At 53.2% G+C, this 20,090-nt stretch overlaps 7 protein-coding genes across 7 annotated transcripts; 3 read left to right on the top strand and 4 right to left on the bottom strand.

Moving 5' to 3' along the window:
• Nucleotides 1–15: 15 nt before the first annotated feature.
• Nucleotides 16–739, bottom strand: Z517_02657 (uncharacterized protein; the record flags this gene model as incomplete). The annotated part of the gene is made up of 3 exons (XM_013431766.1): nt 16–159; nt 250–419; nt 529–739. 3 exons carry the CDS (start codon nt 737–739, stop codon nt 16–18), a joined length of 525 nt encoding a protein of 174 aa, XP_013287220.1.
• A 659-nt stretch (nt 740–1,398) lies between these two features.
• Z517_02656 (uncharacterized protein) lies at nt 1,399–2,430 on the top strand (the record flags this gene model as incomplete). Its single annotated transcript, XM_013431765.1, has 1 exon — nt 1,399–2,430. One exon carries the CDS (start codon nt 1,399–1,401, stop codon nt 2,428–2,430), a length of 1,032 nt encoding a protein of 343 aa, XP_013287219.1.
• Nucleotides 2,431–2,439: 9 nt separating this feature from the next.
• On the bottom strand, nt 2,440–4,404 carry Z517_02655 (uncharacterized protein; the record flags this gene model as incomplete). The annotated part of the gene is made up of 2 exons (XM_013431764.1): nt 2,440–2,772; nt 2,851–4,404. 2 exons carry the CDS (start codon nt 4,402–4,404, stop codon nt 2,440–2,442), a joined length of 1,887 nt encoding a protein of 628 aa, XP_013287218.1.
• A 644-nt stretch (nt 4,405–5,048) lies between these two features.
• On the bottom strand, nt 5,049–6,708 carry Z517_02654 (uncharacterized protein; the record flags this gene model as incomplete). Its single annotated transcript, XM_013431763.1, has 3 exons — nt 5,049–6,145; nt 6,287–6,494; nt 6,670–6,708. The coding sequence occupies 3 exons, from the start codon at nt 6,706–6,708 to the stop codon at nt 5,049–5,051; spliced, it is 1,344 nt and encodes a 447-aa protein (XP_013287217.1).
• An 800-nt stretch (nt 6,709–7,508) lies between these two features.
• Nucleotides 7,509–12,779, bottom strand: Z517_02653 (uncharacterized protein; the record flags this gene model as incomplete). Its single annotated transcript, XM_013431762.1, has 1 exon — nt 7,509–12,779. One exon carries the CDS (start codon nt 12,777–12,779, stop codon nt 7,509–7,511), a length of 5,271 nt encoding a protein of 1,756 aa, XP_013287216.1.
• Nucleotides 12,780–14,056: 1,277 nt separating this feature from the next.
• Nucleotides 14,057–16,660, top strand: Z517_02652 (uncharacterized protein; the record flags this gene model as incomplete). Its single annotated transcript, XM_013431761.1, has 2 exons — nt 14,057–15,834; nt 15,892–16,660. The coding sequence occupies 2 exons, from the start codon at nt 14,057–14,059 to the stop codon at nt 16,658–16,660; spliced, it is 2,547 nt and encodes an 848-aa protein (XP_013287215.1).
• A 494-nt stretch (nt 16,661–17,154) lies between these two features.
• On the top strand, nt 17,155–18,689 carry Z517_02651 (uncharacterized protein; the record flags this gene model as incomplete). Its single annotated transcript, XM_013431760.1, has 2 exons — nt 17,155–17,725; nt 17,773–18,689. 2 exons carry the CDS (start codon nt 17,155–17,157, stop codon nt 18,687–18,689), a joined length of 1,488 nt encoding a protein of 495 aa, XP_013287214.1.
• Nucleotides 18,690–20,090: the final 1,401 nt, after the last annotated feature.

Here is a 20,090-nt window from a genome sequence, read left to right as displayed (position 1 = left end):
ACAATCAATGATACATCACGTCTTGGTCCACAACTTCAACAACGGTCCCTCTGACCCATTGACAGGATCCTGCACCGGCAATGCCACACTTTGTATCTCGTGTCTATAGGCGTCGCCAACCTCGTTCTTCCCCAGCTCGCTGCGCCACTTGGGAGCTCCCTGTCCAGCGACGAGTGTGAGTGTTCGATGGAGAGGCGCGCAAAGAATATTCCTCGAAGAACGGATGGGAAGGGTGGCGGCTATGCATACCTCTGGGTAAACGCCAATGTATCTGTAGTCGGTGCTGCTCTGGAGACAGCAATGGCCCGTTCCAGCCGGGAGGACGATGACATCTCCGGCGTGCACCTCGATCTCCTCGCCGCCCGAGGTGTCGTTCGTGCCGCATCCGACCAGTATCCTCGATTCGCCCTGGAAAATGCCTGTTCAATGCCCCCCCACAAAAGGGATTGACATGGTCAGCACCGCGAAATGTGCTACGTTGAACTCCTGGCTGATCCTGGGGGAAAGGGAGAGGTCTCCTCTTCTTACCATAGCACTCGTGCGTATTGGGATGAAAATGCCTGTACGCGATATGTCCCCAGGTGCCTTTCTTCTCCCAGGCGTGCGATTCGAGGAACTCGGTTGTTTTGGCCTCGGAGAGTGGTAGGGGCAGACAATCGCGATAGATCAGGACTGGCATGTCATTGTTGGGGCAATGCTTGTTGGGTCCGAGGTAATATGTCTCGGGCTCGAATCCCATGGTGAGCGTACTATGTTGGTGTCTATCATATATCTCAACCTCTGGAACGGTGTGGTGGACGACTGGGTTCAGCCTAACGAGATTATGTACCTCGCATAGGATGTGCTAGACAAATAACTTTCGAGAAGAGGATCGTAGAATAAGTAATATAGCATCGAGCATCATCGGCCTCGGGGGAGTTTTCGGGGGGGGTCTGGATGAGTTTGCTGTTCTAAGTAAGAGAACCCCGCTCCTTTAACCACCAGGTTCACGACACTTACATGCACGGCTCATGGCTCTCCACGACTATTAGATAGGAATAAATACATCAAGTATACTAGCGCTCTGAACAAACCTCTTAACTGAATGACTCTGTGGCCCTCGTGGCTTTTCACGCTCCCAGCTCTTCCCTCACTTGGTTGGTGACTGACACACTTTACGCGCCACGCGTTGAAGTGCATTGCAGTGCAGCCATCATGACGTCGTTGATATCAAGGGACAGTGGCTTGCCTCCTCCACCACCACCAACACCGCACATCCTCATTCCTCTGCCGCGACACCAGACGATCTATCCGGGTGCCTATTGACCCTCGCTTACAAAGTCCGGACAGGATCGAGAGCTCTTGAAAATTTGGGGAGAAAGACAGAGCCTCAGAAAGGGAAAGCGGAACTCAATATTAATGGCCAAGCGCACTCTCGATACATACTTTGTATCCTCGACGACGTCGAACAAAAAAGCACGCACTGCTGCTAATGACTCGATCGGAGAACCTGCAGATACAGACAACAACTCCCCCGCGAGACGTGTGATAGGAACGACAAATCACCCCACATATCCCTGGCCGATCCCTCACCTGCCCGTCCACGTCGTGTCGGAAATTGAACTGCTCGTCACGGCCCAGGGCAGAGAGATCCGGGACCAGCCACACCTGGACCTGGTGTACTTCCAGCCGTTCATCCCGCGATCGATCGAACGAGACGTGTTCAATTTCCTGCGCGCCGAGCTCTTCTTCTACCGCGTCAAATACACCATCAAGCGGTTCGGCAAGGAGACCTTGATCAACACCCCGCGCTTCACCACTGTGTTCGGCATTGACGAGACGAGTCGCTTCGTGGATGGTGATGGCAACGACGGTTCGCGGTCGCGCATCGTCGAGGCGTCGGACCCGTCAAAGCCCGTGCGCAGGGACAAGTATAAATGCCGACCACGGCCGATCCCGGAGTGCTTGGATCTGCTCCGCAGAGTGACCGAAGCCAACACCAACACCCAGTACAACTTCTGTCTGGTGAATTACTACGCCTCCGGAAGCGACAGCATCTCGTTCCACAGCGACGACGAGCGTTTCCTCGGCCCCGAACCCGCCATCGCGTCGTTCACGCTCGGCGCAAAGAGGGATTTCCTGATGAAGCATAAACCTCCCCGGGACGGCGAGCCGAAGCTGGAGACCAAGGACATCAAGTTGCCCCTGGCCAGTGGCGACATGGTCCTGATGCGAGGTCCCACGCAGTCGAACTGGCTACACAGCATCCCGAAGCGAAAGGGCGGAGAGGCCGACAGAGGTCGAATCAACATCACCTTGCGCCGGGCCATGGTTCCAGCCGGCACGGAGAACTACTACCGATACAATGTCGGAGACGGCGGAGTGTACAGGTGGGACAGCGCCAAGAAGGCAATGCTCCCCTGGCCGTCAGGGGGACACGGTGCCGACTGACAAGCCACCTCATTGCGTCTTCCTCTTCCTCCTCTTGCTGGCGTCAAAAATGGCCCTGCCGACGATACTCGTGATGGAGCGATAGACGGTCTGGCCTTCGAGGGTGTGCGTCGTAACGCCAAAGACGACCAGGAACAGGATGGAAAGGATGCTGACCACGAGGAAACTCAGCCAGTACGTCTTGAGGCTGTACTTTTCGGCGATTTCGGGGAGCTGGATGGAAAAGTAGGCGGTCATGAGACTGACGGGGAGGAACAGGATGGTCGCTTTTGCCAGGAGGATCGTGGTCCGGGTGAGCCGCTCGACGGCCTGGGATTCTTTCAAGGCCACCAGGTTGAAGTTCTGCGTTTGCGTTTGCGTTAGTGGCGGATATTGAGAGGGAGAGGGAGAGGGAGAGGAATAAGGAAAACACCCCCCTACCATAAGCACAAGTGACTCCTTCTGCTTGATGCACTCGTCGATCTCGGTCAGCGCATACAATCGAATCCGGCCGAGAAGCCGCTCGAAACGTGCCACGGCGGAAAAGCTCAACTTGACATTCGACCTCGAGTCATCGGCCAAAAACCCCTCCTCGTACGGCGCCAGCTGCGACGTGGGCGTGTGGTGACCAAGCTTCAGATCGTGGTTGTGCTCGTGGAACGTGCCCCTCGGCTGGAGCAGGAGGCTGTTTGCGTCCATGGCCAGCCGCTGGCTGTGCAGCAGACGGGACACGATCCACTCGTAGCTCTCGTACATGAGCTTGAGGACGGTGAGCTGGGTGCCGATCTCGTGCACCTTTTTGACGTGGGACACGTCGGCCGCCTTGAACATGAGCTGCTGCATCTCCTCCAGCTCGCGCCGGTACGGGTGGTCCAGCCGGGCAATCAGCCTGTAGGTCGACACCCAGTCGTCGAAGAGGTAGTAGAACAACAGGCTCGCCGCTTCCTTGGGGTCGTAGCCAGCCGCTGTGTTGGCGGAGGAGGAGTACTCGTTCCACCGCACGCGCACCTTCATGAGGGCGTCGCGCGAGCTGTCCTTGTTGTGCTGCTTGGAGAGGTGGTGGAAGACATTGAGCACGTTTCGTCTGGACACGTGGTGCGGTTCGTTGGGCGGAGGGCGTTCAAACACAGACACGACGGTTCCGTCGTCACAGATCAGTAGAGACGACCATATCCTCTGGCCCGGCGGTTTGCTGCTATCCTTCTCTGCATGTCGTGACGTGTTGCTGGCAGCGTCGTCCTCAGGAGGTGCACCACCGTCGTCGTCGTCGTCCGCAGTCGCTGTGTCCTTGGTTGGTCTAGGTAGAGAGTACAGGGCGTTGAAGCCAATGTAGATATACCGACGACCAAAGTCGACGGAGCAAAAATGCCACAGGTTCCTGACCACCCTGTGAAACGTCAAGCCCTCCAGATCCCTCGGGTCGATGCCTGCTTGTTGGTGTTGGTGTTCCAACAAGGGCGTCGAGTGATGAAGAGGCACACCCTTCTCGACGTCGGTCGTCGCGGGTGGTGGTGGTGGTGGTGGTGGTGGAGTTTTCGGAATCTTTTGCCGCGCAGACGTCGATGACCGCGAAGTATTATCCTCGCTGTCCGTCGAACCCACCACGCTCTTCTTCCTCTCTCTCTCGTGGTCTTGGCCTGGCGACGTGATGGCCTGACACAACAGGCCCGCCAGCCGTGGAGACAGGTCGTACTTCTTTGCGACCTCCTCGATGATGGGCTTCTGGGACTCCGAGGCCCAAAAGTTCATCCACAGGGCCTGACTCTGGCTCCCGTTGCGGCGGTCGGGTTGCTCGAGCCACGCCAGGGCGGCCTCGCGGTCAATGTCGACGGCGCATCGGGCCTCGGTGCTGTCGAAGCTGACGATGAAGTTTTCCGTCGCTGCGTGCTGCAGTCTCGCCTCGCACGTGTTGAACGCGGTGTCGTCGTCTAGATCGTATACCTGTTGGGGATGCGGATGAGGCTGAGGTTGAAGTTGTGGCTGAGGCTGCGCCATGGCGACCCCTTTGCTTGACTGAAGAGAGAGGGCGGCGGAAGACAGATAGATATTCTACCTTACAAAGATCCCTCTACCCTAACTTGTCAAGAAGAAAAGAGTATGTACAAGAGAAAATCCAAAATAAAAGAGAGACACGAGATCAATAAGAACCTCGAGGGACGTGATCAGGCGGCTCCATGGCGTTGGCGTAGGCACCGCACGCACGCACGTAGGGGTCTGCGACTGACACTTGACACGGCCCTCAGCCTCACAAAGCATTTTGCACCAATCAATCCCCAATTCACTGGTGATTATTCGCCAGATTTGCCAGGTCCTTTGTCGCCCATGTCTCTTAGCGGGGGCGGAAAATGAAACCCACGAGACCCCCTGCATACGGGAACTTGGGGGGGTGGAACGGAACGAATCGTAGGGTGTACCCCGTAAAGTAATTTAGTGGGTGGTGATGGTGGTGGGTTTGTAACGAAAGGTGCGTGTCCTGGCTCGATCGATACTTTGATATAGAAAAACCTTGCCACGAGACACATGCACACCACACACACACACACACAGACAGACACACACAACACAACAACGAAAGAAAAAAAAAAAATAGGGATTTCTTGAACATCTTATAAAAGACCTCGCTAACCCAATTGTCCTTTCTACAATTTCGGTATGGCAGGACCGCCCTTCAACCCTGGCGCGGCACGGACTCTCCCACGATACTTGTCCTCGATCGCGTCGGCCACCTCATCACGTTCCAACTCCTGAAGAGCCTTGCCATATTTACTGGGACTTGCCAGCGTCCAGAGACCGCCCTGGGCCTCGCCCTTGAGCATGCCACAGGGCCAGTTGTCGAAACTGCGGTCGTGGATCGAGCGGTGAATCCGTTCAAACGTGTTTTCCATCGGCCAGGCCTCACGATCATCCATGATAATCTCTCCGAATTTGTCCTTGATGGCGCCGATGATGCCAGCGCCGGGCTTTGGGGCAAGCTCGCCGTCCAGCTGACTCCAGGTTTTGTTTGGGTTGGGCTTGAGTCGGTCCGCCAGCAGGTAGTATTCATTCGGGTCGTCCGGGTGTTCGGGGTCCTCGTCAATGAATGCTAGTTTCTTGTCCTTGGAGCATTGGGCAAGCATCCAGGCCAGCGTGATGTCGGCCCCTCTAGGGTCATCCATGCCGCCACCGATGTCGCTATGCACTCCGGAGAACCAGACCTGCTTCATCACTTGAAGACCGGATCCTTTCTTGGGCCGGTACAACTGCGACCCGTTGCTGGGATCCTTCGGCCACTGCCACAGTGTCGGGATGAAGGGGATGCGGCGCTCGTCCAGCGCCAGGGCGTGATATGCAAATTGGACCTTGGTCGACAACTCGGCATTGTGGAATTCAATCTGTTCGCCACCGAGTCCCTGTCCGTGAAACGCCACAGTGTCCCAAACCCCGACGATCTTGATCGCTTCTTTTGCATTCTCGTTCAAGTCCTTGCCGATCAACTTCTTGAGGGTGGGAGAAAAATCGAAATCTGGTTTGCTGGATGGATCCTTGTAGTATTCCTCGTAGACTTGCGGGAACCAGTCCATGCCGCGTTTGGTCAGGAGTCCAAGCTTGGTCACCAACCCAGCGATGGAGCGGGCAGTATAGGCCCCGCGGGAGAAACCAAAGAAGAAGATCTCGTCTCCGGAATTGGGGTCATAGTTGTGTGCTAAGAAAGCATACGCCGCCCGGATATTGGCAGACAGTCCCGCGCCATAGACACCTATTTGGTCAATCAGAACCTGTCCATCCCGTACTTGCAAGACGAATGACAAGATGGGGGATGCCTCATTGCTAGATCTGCGGGACTGCAAAAAGACAAATGGCTTGAGGTGTCACGTAAGAGAACAGAGCAAAGTCTCACCGCCGCGGATCCTGTCGCCGATTCCTGTTCCCACGCCAGGTTGATAGTAGATAATCTGCTCGACCTCCCGTTCTACACCATCCTGGCCTTTGACCAGAGCAACAGGACTGATGGCTCTAGCGAAGCGGGCAATGTTGGTCGGATGGCTGGGATCGCTGGTATTCAGGATGCTTTGCCACGTTCCTACCGCAACAATGAGAGTCAGCCTCTGAGTTCGACATCATCATCAACGGAAATGTAATGGGGTGGGAATAGCCCCCTTCGTCGAGTGACAGAGTCTTGGTCTGGAGGAGGAGACAGGATATACCATCGCAAAGCTGCAAGTCGCCGTTAGTCCATCCATACTGAGCCATGAAACAGCACTGCTCAAGCAGTCAACTTACCACAATGAGACGTTTGTAATTGGCAGGTGACCGGCCCATATGGACTCTCTGTGTCAAAATGAATGCTCTCGTAGAAAAGGGAAAGGTTCCTGTAGCTCTCAGTAGCACTCAGCACCCAGCAGCAGCGAGGAAGGGAAGTTGGTCAGCCTCTTATACATCAAACACGCCGAACAGTGGCTCGACGCCTTGGACAAAGAAAGACGCCCTCATGTACGATGGCCAACTCCAACTTCACCGCACGGAACCTGCCATCAGGCTGGCGAAAGTTCAGCTCCAGCAACATGGATGCCTGAGCACCAAGAAATATCTCTGGGCTGGCTGAAAGAGCTGCCTGCCATTGGTTGCATCTGACACCTGGACGTGTGACAGAACGAGGGGCAGGTTCAGCTGTACACAAAGAATCCAGGTCGAGACCCTGCCGCGTGATTGATCCTGTCATCCTGTTCGTATGTGTCGAGGGGACTGACAATCAAGCGACCGTGTGATTCCAACGTGATGGATGATTGGTGAAAGACGCCATTTCTTCGGACTAGAAAACCCTCGTGGGAACCTGTAGTATACATCTGCAGTCAGACTGTGGGATGAAAGTGACAAATGTCATTATGAACTAAATCTCGTAGCGAATCTCGACCATGTATGTTGATACAAGGCTCCAACGCTGAATGCTTTTGATATTCGCAAAACACTCCGACCATGGAAGGGGAAGAGAATTGACTGACAGCTCGCCATATGCAGATAGACCAGCCCACGCAATGGCAATCGCCTCCAAGGTGCCTGAGAGCCAGTCACTTGATTGGATGTCCAAGTTTGACACTCTTCCAGCTATTTCCAAATAACCCTCAATCATATTCCTCCTCTCGAGATCTCCCATCAAACCAATTCCGTGCCCTTTTTAGACTGAATGTCCGTCGTGGCCTCGGCTCTTTGTATGCCTCTATACCAGAATATCCCTTCCTGGGAGGGGCCTCAAACTCATCCCCCTGGTCATATGTTTGTCTGAAATCTCGCCCGATGATGCCGTTGCCTCTCAATTTCTGTGGGATCCCATAGGGTTGCGGCTCAGAGGGTGAGATCCCTAGGACGCGTTCCTGCTTGCTGAGGCGGCGCTGAGGCCTATCCGGAGCACCATGGGGATCTGTCACGAACGCCGCTGACGATGGAGCAACATAAGGTTGGCCTCTTTCCACTGCTTGGACGGAAGAGAGCTGTTGACCAGAGTGGTTGCCTCCAGTACTTCCCACCGGCATTTCGCCCCCACGAGTTTGACTACCACGACCAGATATCGTCAAGGAGCGTCGGACGCTGGAATGGACACCCGGCTCGAGACTGTGACTTGCTGGTGGGCGATTGTCGGTGTCATAAAGCATGTCGTGACTTGGGGGACTGGTCATGTTGTGCACCATCTGATATTCAGCATTCCGGGGCTGTGACACCGGGTGATGACCCAGAGTGTTGTTCTCCGCGCGGTATTGTTGAGATTGTCCAGTTCCATTGGCCTGAACCTGAGGTTGGTCTTCGGTGTCATCCTCTTCATCGCTCGGGTGGTCTTCCCTTCTTTGTCGGCGGCTCCCAAACAGACTAAATCTTCGACGAGGTGCCGCTCCTGCTCTCGGGGCATACGAATCTTCTGCATAGTCCTCATCGCTTTCGTCCTGACCCCAATCTTCTTCTTGGTTGCCGGGGGCTTTTGGCATCCTCCTACCAATGCCAAATCTGTTTAATAGAGTGGGTTTTCTTTGCATTCCACTGGCCTCGTCAAGCTTTTCCCGGTCAGAGCTACCGTCGTACCAAAGAGCTGGAACAAGCAGCCTGTAAGGCACAGTAATTCCCGACGGGTCTTTTTGATTGACTTCAACATTCAAGACTACATCGAGACCGCCTTCCAGATTCACATGGTCATTGACATCAATTTCATTACCTTCGGCATCGATGGCGGGTACGTTTCCTTTCCTAGCGGCTTTTTCTGAGAAATTGGTAGGACGGCGTTTGAATGTGCCTGGCCGCACAGGTACACCGCCAGACGTATGGTCAAACGAGGAAGCTCGTCGACTCGGAAGAGCCTGAAACTCGCTTGAGGCTTGTCGCGAGCCGCTCGCGTTTCGTTCTTGGGCCAGCGTCGGCCCTCCAGATCGTGTTGTCCCATCGTGAGAGGCCGAACGACCTTGATCATATATTGCGTCACGATACGATGTAGGAGGCGCTTTTCGCGAGCTGAGTCGGCGGATGAGAGCTCGCGGATTTACATCTGCCTTGGTGAAGGAGAATCGTCGAGGGCGAGCTTCTGGACTTTCCTCGAAATCTTCATCTTCGAAGACTGCCGAACTTTCGGATGGCGAAGGAGGAGGGGTCGAGCCTGGAATATACTCCTGGATCGAACACCAGTTGCGTCGAGGTAACAATCGTTTATTATTCCGCTTCTTGTCATTCACATCATGCGTGAACATAGGGATCATGTCTTCGTCCGTGTAGTGGTCTAGGTGATGTACTTTGTTCCGTTTGTTCAGGATATCGGCCAACATGTCTGATGGTGGAGTGTTCACGATGGCCGAGGATACCACATTTGGCATGTATCGGTGATCTTTGTCCTTTGGAATCTTCAGTTTCGGGTTGGAATGAAATTGGCCGATCGCAGCGAGGTGCACGTCGCCGCTCAAAACAGTGATACGACAGGACTTTTCCGCCGCAAGATCTTGTAGGTCTCTGACCAAATCGTTACGCTCATGTTTGTGGTTGGTTGCAGTCCAGTGATCATCGAGGTCATCGAGAATCTCAACTCCGCCGTCGAACTTGTTGAGAAAGCTGCCTTTCAGGATACCGGCTCTCCCCAACGCCTTGACCGGGTCCATAAGTCGACTGGTAAGGACATTTTCCAGCCAAACCAGGCGAGGATAGGCGAGGGGAACACCCATCAAGATGATGAGGTGCTTTGTCTCGCCTTCGATGAGTTCTTTGCGGCATCTATCCAAAACAAAATCCAGGGTATCAAAGCTCAACACCTCACTGCGCTTTCGTTCCGTGCGGCAGTCAAGGCCCAGAAATGCAACATGCTTCCCCATGTGCATAAACACACTTCTGCTGAGTTGCTTGATATACGGTCCCGGCTGTCGGCCCAAGACCCAGCTAGGCTCATGTGCAGTGGTCTCTTCCGGGACACTCTGATGCTGGAAGAGCATGTAATATTTAAACGCCACGTTACCAAGTCCGGAGAACACTGGCGTCTCCATAAAATGATTTGGATAGGAGCCAAAGCCATCGATAATGTCGTGATCGTCCCATATATTCACCATCGGGATCTGGCCAGCAGCCATACTGAACAGGCCTTGAGAGAACCACAGGGCATATCTGTTCAGATAGAAGCTTTCGAGTTCTTCCTTCATTTCGTGTGTAAATGGAGCGTGATGTTTATGAGCTGGGTTCCTCATCCTGGTCCATTCGCCAAAGTGTTCGGTCTCGAGCATGACACGGTCATTGTATATCTGGTCGCCGCCACCTATCATAACGTGGAATGGATGTGACTGATGTGTGTTGAGAACGTCCCTCCACATTGGATCAGGTCCGCTGAAGCTGTCTGGATTGACGGAGAGGCTGAACCCGTTGCAAGAATGAAACATAATGTGCATGGTCTGACCGCGACCAGGCACCCAGAAACCAACCGAAGGACCACGATTGATGCGATAAGCGATGTGTTGTTGCTCGTTGGCGAGTTCTATTTCGAGATTAAAGCGCCAAAAGGTCACATCGCGGTCTGGATCTGCATAAAGTCGAGCCCCAGCCACTTCTTGATATCTTCCTATTTTTTCTCCGTCCGTATCGAGATTGCGGTTGTTCGAGAATGGAACTAGACCTTGCGGGCCATTATGCTCCAGCGGGCTAGGAGAGCTTTCGAAGAGGCCGTCGTCGTTTTCGACCTGTGATAAATCCTTTCCTTCTTCCAGATGGTCCACGGGTCTAACATACAACGCCCTCCCAGTCCTTGAGAGCTTCGTCAAGCCAGCAATCGGGTCAACATATTCAGGTTGAAGTTCATCTGTGGTAACGTGGTGGGGCGGCGGAGGCAGCAACTTCTGTGGCTTGCAAAACAGACGTAAGATCGGCGCGGGATCGTAAGAAGAATGAGAATTCTGGGTCACAATAAGGACGCTTCCTCGCCAAAATTCACGCTCCTCTCCACTTTCACTTTTCTGTCTTCTCATGCCCTTGTAGCGCAGCAAAGGCCCGCACCGAAGATAGAGATTGGGCTTGAACTCGGCGGTTTTATCGTCGATATGGTCACCTGCTGGCTGATCTGCCACTTTCGCAGATCTGCTGCGTCTGCGGCTCGATGAAGCCGCTGTCTGTTCCCACCAAGCCTTTCCCCTGTCCGCTGGGTTCAGTGGCTCAGGAGAAAAGTCGATGGTCGTAAGCCTGGCTGTTCCGGCTTCTTTCCACTCATCGACGGGTCGATTGTTGAGCGGCTCTTTGAAGGACACACTGGATTTTCGTTGTCTTTGGCGTATCACATCTACTGGCTTCGCTGGAGGTGATTGAGGACTGCTTGGGTGCGGTGAAGACTGATGCCCTAAGCCTATTATTGGTGGTGTCTGTGGTTGCTGTTGCATTTGCGATATATCGTTTCTTAGATCAGCGGCACCTTGATTGTGTTGTTCCTGTCTGCGAGCTGGCGTAGCTGTTGTGGTCGGCACAGGTATTCTGCTTGGTGTCCTGCCCGCCGAAGAAATCCTCTCATCCACGTCTTTTAGGGGAGCTTTCTGAAGTCTCTGTGAGCCACCTCGCCCGAATCTGACGGGGTCTGACACCCCGGTGAGTTTCTCCAATGCTGCTTTGTGAGATGCATTTCTCTGTCGTTCTGAAAACTCGTCCCTTCCCGCGAGGGGTGCAGTCTGAGTATCAATGGTGCGAGTCCGTGCTTGCCCACCCAAAGGCTCAACTTCTGCGCCCACCTGCGGTGTTTCCCGCTGTTTTCCTGATCGAACCCGTTCCGATTTGACCGGGACTTCCTCGCTCGCTACACGAGGTGAGTCGAGCGGTCCATCTTGAGCTGGCTCACTGACTCGCCGATTCTTACTGCCTGACTGGCGGCGTTGAGAAGTATTAGCCGGTTGTAGTGGGCTGGAGATAGTGTACTCAAATGCTGGATGGCCTTCTCCCGAAAGGCTTCGTACGTCAGGCCGATGACTGTCCACAGTTGTGCTATGCTGCAAACGCTGTCTCTGAGTGGTGCTAAGATTTCGAACCAGAACCGCATCTTCTACGGTTGGCACTTCCTGATCGGTTGCCCGCTCCCGTTTTGGTGCAGAGCGTGTGGTAGAAGCAGCGGGTATGGACACCAGACCAGTTCCTCGAGGAGCTGCCACAGCCTTTCGAGCTGGTTTTGGCTCACGCTCTCGCAGTAGCATTTCAGCCTCCTGCACTCTCGCGCGCTTTTCTTCCTTGCTGATATCGTTGAGAGTGACTTCCAGTTTTTGTAGAGGCGAGCGATCTGGGGCCCAATCCCTTCTATGAGCTTCGTCTCGGAGAGCACTCGATCTGCTGACAGACGATACAGGCTCTTCCACTCGGCGCGAAGTCTCAGACGTCCGACGAGCCTTCTGGTCAGATTTTGGCTCGTTATAGGAGGGTTCGCGAGTAGACTCAGTGTTCCTTCCCGGTGGATCTGCAGCGCTCAAGCCATTGAGGTCCGCAGTGTTTAGTCTCAAACCATCGGGCGGTGCGGGTTTTCGAGAGACGCTGGGCATGGGTTCCCGGCGCACTGGCTCGGATACTATACGCTGTTTGGGTTTGGCAGTTTCCTCAGGATATTCATCCTCCAAGTCCTCAAACGCTTCTCTATGGAAGGGTCTGCCCTTAGCTCTCTGGGAGAAAGAGCGCTGTAGACCGGGATCACCGCCCTGGCCGAGGCCTCGATAGGAGATGGGAGGTCCACGAGGCACTTCGGGCGCAGCAGGAAGAGGTTGTAATGTATTCTCCAGGTTCTGAGAAAGCGGGCGCCTGCCCTGTCCTCCGCTGTTCCGACGACCTGAGCCACTTTGTCTATTGCGCGCGGTATTTTGAGCGATCAGGGAATCTAGGGCTGGATCGTGGTAAAGGTCGACGGGATTCATGGTAGCCATAGTGGTTGGGTCGAGATCGAGATGGAGAATCAGGCTCCGACGAGACTCAAGTTCGCGGCGGGAGGTGGCCTAGAGATGGGCGCAAGTGACAGAGGCAGCCATGGACAGGTACATCCGTGCACTTGAGTGATATGTCGATAAGTCTGGCTTCGTCCAAGGCGATGGTCGAAATGAGACGCCCCGTTCAAGAGGATACAAAATGTTTGTTCCGGACAGTTTCACATGGGAATGGAGAAGAGCAATGTAGCACAACGATAATTGGACAGCGAGAAAATGACCTGAAGCCTCAATTCAACAATGTCATTATGTACAAGAAAAAGAGAACACTTTAAGCAGATACCGCAGATCGATTGACGCAGGAAAGGAAAGAAAGGTAGGTGCCCCGTAGGCCGGACACATGGTCTGTGTGGCTGGTAAAATGTGGTATTTTGGTCGACCACGTCAATCGCAGAGGCGAGGAACTCCAACTTTCAAGATCTCGCGACACCGGGGCCGGGTGGAGCTTCGGATTCGTCACAAAGTCCAGCTGTAGCCACGGCCCTTTCACAGGGAGAAATTGGTCCCAGGCGCGGGCCGCTTAGTTAGCCCTCCAAGGGGCCTGCTAATTGGCACTCATGGGGCTTTGTCGGGGCCAATGACCTTACCTATAAGTAACGGAATAGTTACTCCACCAAGGGACTACCACCAAGTTGGCACACGGCAAACTTACCAGATATGCACCCAGAAGCAATTCCTTGCGATGCGGGTGTAACTACATGAACTGCAGGTGTCAGGATTCCCATGATCCGGATCAATATTTTTGTATCCAACATATTCCAGAGAGCCACCTCTTACTCTATTTTTCTATGACCTTAAAGGACTGTTAGGCCCCTTCTCCAATATCAAAGATTACCATCAATCCCTAATAAAGACATAATCGCACTCCTTTACTTTGTCTTTGCCCATTCTCTGAACGCGCCAGTCCTCAATTTGACTGCACCCATTGTAATATCGACAGTGCCGGACCGTCAATCTGTCCCACGTTTCACAAATCCACCACCAGCACTGATTCTACGTGCGTACACTCACCGGATCGATCGCATCTTCTTCTGTTTCCTCAGTTGTGCCCTGAGATTTTCGCATCACCGAACGCAACGCTTTCTCAGTCGAGTCGAGTCGAATTGGACCACTCCGAAACCTGCACCATCTGTCATATATTAGGCACCGACAACAGTCTTTTACCTATCGTGTGAGGTATGCCTGGCTTTCTGGAGTGATTCCCCTTTATACATTTTATCATGCGGCTTCCAGTATGGCTTCCACTCCTCCTGACTGGGTTCACCAAAGCGACGCCGCGCGACTATGACCAGAATGACTACTTTGCCCTCCATCTCCACCCTACCGCGGTTCCTCAAGAAGTTGCGGATCGACTGGGGATAAATCTTGAAGGACAGATTGGGGAACTGAGCCATCATTATTCTTTTTCATGCTCGAAAAGCTCCTGTCAGGAGTTGGGGCATGCGTTACAAGAATTAAAGAGGAGAAAGAAGAGAAGGAGACGCTCCTTAGACGGCAGAGATGCATTGGCTCCGCGAGCAGAAACATCCCCGGATCTTACAGATGTTCTTTGGTCGGAGAAGCAAGAGTTGCGACATCGCCATGTCAAGCGAGTACCTCCACCTCTCCCGGCCGGTCGTGTACGCCAGGACGCCGTGGACCCAGAGTCTGATGGATCGTCGGAACAAGCACAGCAAGAAGCAATTCAGCGTTTGAACACCATCGCAGACACTCTAAAGATCAAAGACCCTATTTTTAAGGAGCAGTGGCACTTATTCAATCCTCTACAGCTTGGTCACGATCTGAACGTCACTGGTCTCTGGCTGGAGGGCATTACTGGTAATGGTACCATTTCTGCTGTTATCGATGATGGACTGGACTTGTACAGCAACGACCTCAAGGACAACTATTATGCGGAAGGTTCGTGGGACTTTAACGACAACTCTCCCGAACCGAAGCCGCGACTTTTTGATGACAAACATGGCACCCGCTGTGCGGGAGAGATTGCCGCTGTTAGAAATAACGTTTGCGGCGTGGGGATGGCCTATGACAGCAAAGTCGCGGGCATTCGAATTTTGTCAAAACCCATCACTGATGAAGACGAGGCGATAGCCATAAACTACCACTACCAGGACAATCAGATCTACTCCTGTTCTTGGGGTCCACCTGACGATGGCGCAACCATGGAAGCCCCGGGTCTTCTCATCCAACGAGCCATGGTCAATGGTATTCAGAATGGTCGAAACGGCCTAGGGTCTGTTTTCGTCTTTGCGGCCGGGAACGGAGCGGCAAGTCAGGACAACTGCAACTTTGATGGTTATACCAACAGCATCTACAGTATCACGGTCGGAGGCATTGACCGCGCCGGTAACCATCCCTACTACTCCGAAGCTTGCTCCGCACAACTAGTTGTGACATATAGTTCCGGCAATCAGGACGCCATCCACACTACCGATGTTGGGGTCGACAAATGTTACAATGGTCATGGTGGGACATCAGCCGCGGGCCCGCTCGTTGTCGGCACAGTAGCACTTGCACTCGGCATTCGGCCAGACCTTACCTGGCGAGATCTACAATATCTTTGCGTTGAGACCGCCATCCCCATACACGAAGACGACGGAAGCTGGCAGAACACGACCATTGGCAAGAGATTCAGCCATGCCTACGGGTATGGCAAAATCGACGCTTATAGATTCGTCGAGGCTGCTAAGACGTGGAAAACGGTCAAGCCACAAGCGTGGTTCCACTCACCCTGGCTCAGCGTCCAGCATGATATACCGGAGGGTGAGCAAGGACTGGCTGCGAGTTTCGAAGTCACCAAGGAGATGCTGAACAAGGCCAACCTGGAAAGACTCGAACACGTCACTGTAACCATGAATGTTGAGCACACCAGGAGAGGCGATTTGAGTGTAGATCTGATCAGTCCCAGTGGCTTGGTCAGCGAAATCGCGACCTCCCGTGGTCCAGACGGAGCCGCAGAAGGGTATGATGACTGGACGTTCATGTCGGTGGTTCACTGGTAAGTGAAAGCTTCAACAGACTGTTCCCGCCCCATTCGTGACTAATACCACAATAGGGGTGAGTCTGGGATTGGCAACTGGACTGTGATTGTCAAAGATTCCCAGAAGAATGAATTCAACGGAACCTTTATCGACTGGCGTCTGAATTTATGGGGCGAATGTATCAATCCACAGATTCAGACGCTTCACCCACTACCTGACGAGCATGACGACGACCATGAAACTGCCACCGTCATTGTTAGCACAACCAGTGTGGAGCCTGGCGCTCCACCTACTGGGCTTCCCACAACACCCACCGACCATATTGACAGGCCTACCAAGCCTAAGCCTACCGACGCAACGGATTCTGTGGTCATTGTCACGGCAACCAATACGGTGTCTGTGCCTGCAGCCACAGCGACAGTGACAGGTGAACCCAGCGAGTACTCAGATGGCTTCCTTCCTTCGTTTTTCCCAACCTTTGGTGTATCGAAGCGCACGCAGATTTGGATATACGGCTCAATCGTGTTGATCATACTCTTCTGTGTGGGCCTGGGAATCTATTTCTTGATCCAACGACGTAAAAGGCTTCGAAACAATCCCCGCGATGCATACGAGTTTGAAATGGTTGGCGATGCAGATGAGGATGAGCAACAAGGCTTGACTGCACGGGGAGGACGAGCCAAGGGAAGGGCTCGACGAGGCGGCGAACTGTATGATGCATTTGCGGGCGAGAGTGATGACGATCTCTACAGTGATGAAGAAATATATCAAGACACCCCAAGTAACGACACAGGAACGGGATCGAGGTCTGGGAGCTCTGATGGCAAGGAAAGGGAGAAATAAAACAAAGGCACAGGAAGGGGGGCGTTCAGGATCCCGCATGCCATGCGTAGGCTAGCAGCCGCAGGAGGCATTCTGGGCGTTTGTCAGACAGCCCATTTCTGTACAGAAATCTATCCTTATGACGCGTGCATTTACCCATCAGCAAAGACCTGGCCGTCCGAATTGAAAGTACTAGAAGTGGCACGATTTTGGCACAGAATACAGGTTGTATTGTGCAGTAGAAGCTGGAGAGTCCTTGGGTGACAACGAGATTGACTTTGCTTGGGTGCTCCAGTGCCTAGATCCGCCATCACCTAGAACCTGCGGGCACCGCGAGACATGAAATTTACGCGGCAGGCGCCCATTTGAGCCCTGAAACTGAGAGCGCAGTTTGACTTCACCTTGCAGCCGGCTTGACCAACAATCCAGAATCGATTCTCTCTCCTCACCGCGAATGAGCATATTCCTCACCGTCTCCCTAGCAGCATCATGAGCTTCCGAACACAGTGCATACCATGGTGGCCGGCTCTAGGTCGTCATTGAGGCGCCCTACACTACGAGGCCACAAAGCAACATCCAACAGTCCTACCAACAACGAACCACCACCTCTCCTCCCCAAATCTGGCAATGAAGGCATCACTGTCAGATCGAAACGGCTCCGAGCTGCCACTGTTGCCACGCCCGAGCACGACCTGAAAAGACGTCGGTTGTCGACCAACAAGGGCGAAATACCACAGTTACGTATCCCGCTACGCAGTCGAGGGGGTTTACCTAAAGCCCTCTCACCACCTCCCGCCGCCACCCCGACTGGAGTGCCTCCCACGCCTGCGGCCAATGCAAATACCACACATATCAACAACACCCCCATCGACTCGCCTCTATCCCCAGGCGAAAAATCACAATATGATCAGATCAGAATTATCGAAGAGAAGGCGAGAGCCGCAATCCGAGGAGGCGGTCTGTCCACAAACCATGAGGACCGGCGAAAATTACGCTCAGAGGATGGAGGGTCTCGGGCTAAAACGGAGCTTGCGCAATATTTCCCAGATTTTGAGGAGATGCTGAGTCTGAAGCCCCCCGATCCAGGTATGGCTTTGTTGTAACTTCTGGTTAAGACTCTTACTGACCTCCAGTAGAAGCTTTGACCGTCAGAACGAAGATCGTCTTGGTTGACGATACACCTGACTTCGAGCCGAGACAGCCCAAGTCTGACCCTTTTGGAGCGCACAAGCCGCTTCACAACACACAAGTCATCCGCCTGAACCCACCGGACGACACTGTCGGTGCTGACCCAGTCGACCCTTTGGGCGAGGATGTATACATCAAGATCCATGCCAAGGCTGAAAGGCATGAGAAGCAAATGAAGAACAGCGATAGGGAAAGAGCCCAGCACGAAAAATACCAATTGGAGAAGCTCCTTGACGACCTGCGAGGACCGGACTGGTTAAAAACCCTTGGAATAACCGGCGTTACCGAGACAGAGAAGAAGCGCTACGAGCCCAAACGACTACTTTTCATACGAGAAACCCAAGCCTTGATTGACAAGTTCAAAAGATGGAAAGAGGAAGAGAAGCGCAGAAAGATGGAGCGAGAGCAAGAGTTGCTGGAAGCAGCCGTATTGGAGGACCAAGAAGAAAATGAGGACGGAGGCGATAACGCGGAGACTGAAGGGTCAAACAACGGCTCGGGCGTGGAGGAGGGCAGTCTTGACAGTGCATCAAGCCATGCTCCAAACTCCAGTGAGCTTGATGCACTTGCATCGCAACAACTGATCGAGGAAGCAAAGATTGCCAACAAACGCAGAAAACCAACACCTGCACAGTGGCCCGACGCTTCGCCGCCGAAGTTGTTCACTTCCTTTTTCGATAAGCGACATCTGCGAGACGCAGCGGTCGCGGGTCGTCAGAGGGGACGGACCATTCTTGCTTTTGGTCATCCCATTCCCGACTTTTCGGAGGAAGAATTTGAGCTCCCGGACGACATTCTTACAGACGAAGCGATCAAAGCAAGGCAGCGATCTCATAGGCGACTGCGGAGAGGTGGCGAGTGACGATGAACTCGAATGAGCCCTGATGAAAGCAAATCTACGGCTCGTGACTTTGTACTGTACAGGATACACAAGAGGAATGTATGATGGGCTGGCCAAAGTTGGGACGGCGGTTGGAATACGGTTTATCACTGGAGATGGAGTTCCGACCCTTTTTTCCCATGCCAGGGGGGAGTTTTTTTTTTTGTTTTGGGTTGGAATTGAAGGAGTCGTAACTCAACTTGCTCAATCAGATGTGATTCATTTTATGCAGGTTTGGGAGAGAGTCCCAAGGAGGTGGTGACCAACTATCTGATGGCCCCCCTAACTACAAGGAAAGGGATCGGAAAAAGTACCTGATACTCTGTGTTCATAAGCACCACGAAACCTGAAGGATCAGAGAAGCCACAGTACGGAGAACTTTCCCCCATCTGCTTCACCTTTGTGACAAAAAGGCGCTGGAGGCTTAGTATCAAAAGCCTGAGAAATAATGCTAAGCGCCTAGTGCTGTCCCTCTAGTCGTAGTACGTGTTCAGTCATTAGTATAGTACGAGGAAATTACTCTGTAGTGGTGGGTGGGTTCGTCAATCTCCTATTATTATACACCGTTGCATCCACAGCACGAGTAGCACTTGTTTGCCACATATCCACGCTGGAAGACGAGTGATTCGAAACTATACCAATGTTATTAATCAGGTATCCATTGACTCGAGATGGACAAGTTGCTGGATACGCTTACTCTGCTCCTTGAAACGCTGAATCCTGTGTGTCGCATTATATGAGTAGCCAACATGTGGTCTGAGTGACCAGATGTACGAGTATAGATGTCCTCCGACCTATATAGCTATACTGCTTGCTTGACAATCATGTATAAAAACCGATCGAGTAACTGCAGGGCGCACGGACATAGAATTGCTTCATCTTACTCTGTACGGGTCCCATCATCATATCTCCGCCCAAGGTATAGAGGTACTCGTATGTAACTCCTCTGTAGAATCTCGCCTCCCTCTCTTAGCTCTCATCCATTGCCTCTTTTGATTTGCTCGTGGCACAAGCGAGACCGGGCCGAAAGTCTCCAAATTTGGGGGCCAAGGCTCAGCCGCAGCATATGCGCAGTCGAGGCTTGAGTGCTGCTGCGGAATTTCGTATTCACGAGGTCAAATGTGAATCCTTCTGGGGCACAGAATGCATCCGATAGGGAGACTGATGTCTCTCTTCCAGCCACAGATGATTTCGATCCTTTGATCCTCGCGGATCTGCCAAGTGGACCGGGTTCCTGTTGCACAGAAAGCAGGGCCGATAGTCTTACGGCCCATTCTCCCTGACTCTCGGACTTCTGTTGAAAGATATTTCGTTATTAAACGGATGGAAACCCTTACCTGCAATGCGGATTGCCTTATCCTCGGAGTCTCTCGTTCAATACCT

The sequence above is a fragment of the Fonsecaea pedrosoi genome (genome assembly GCF_000835455.1).
Source record: "Fonsecaea pedrosoi CBS 271.37 unplaced genomic scaffold supercont1.2, whole genome shotgun sequence".
Taxonomy (NCBI): domain Eukaryota; kingdom Fungi; phylum Ascomycota; class Eurotiomycetes; order Chaetothyriales; family Herpotrichiellaceae; genus Fonsecaea; species Fonsecaea pedrosoi.
The sequence above is the reverse complement of the archived record's forward strand: the minus strand, read 5'-3'. Positions and strand labels throughout refer to the sequence as shown.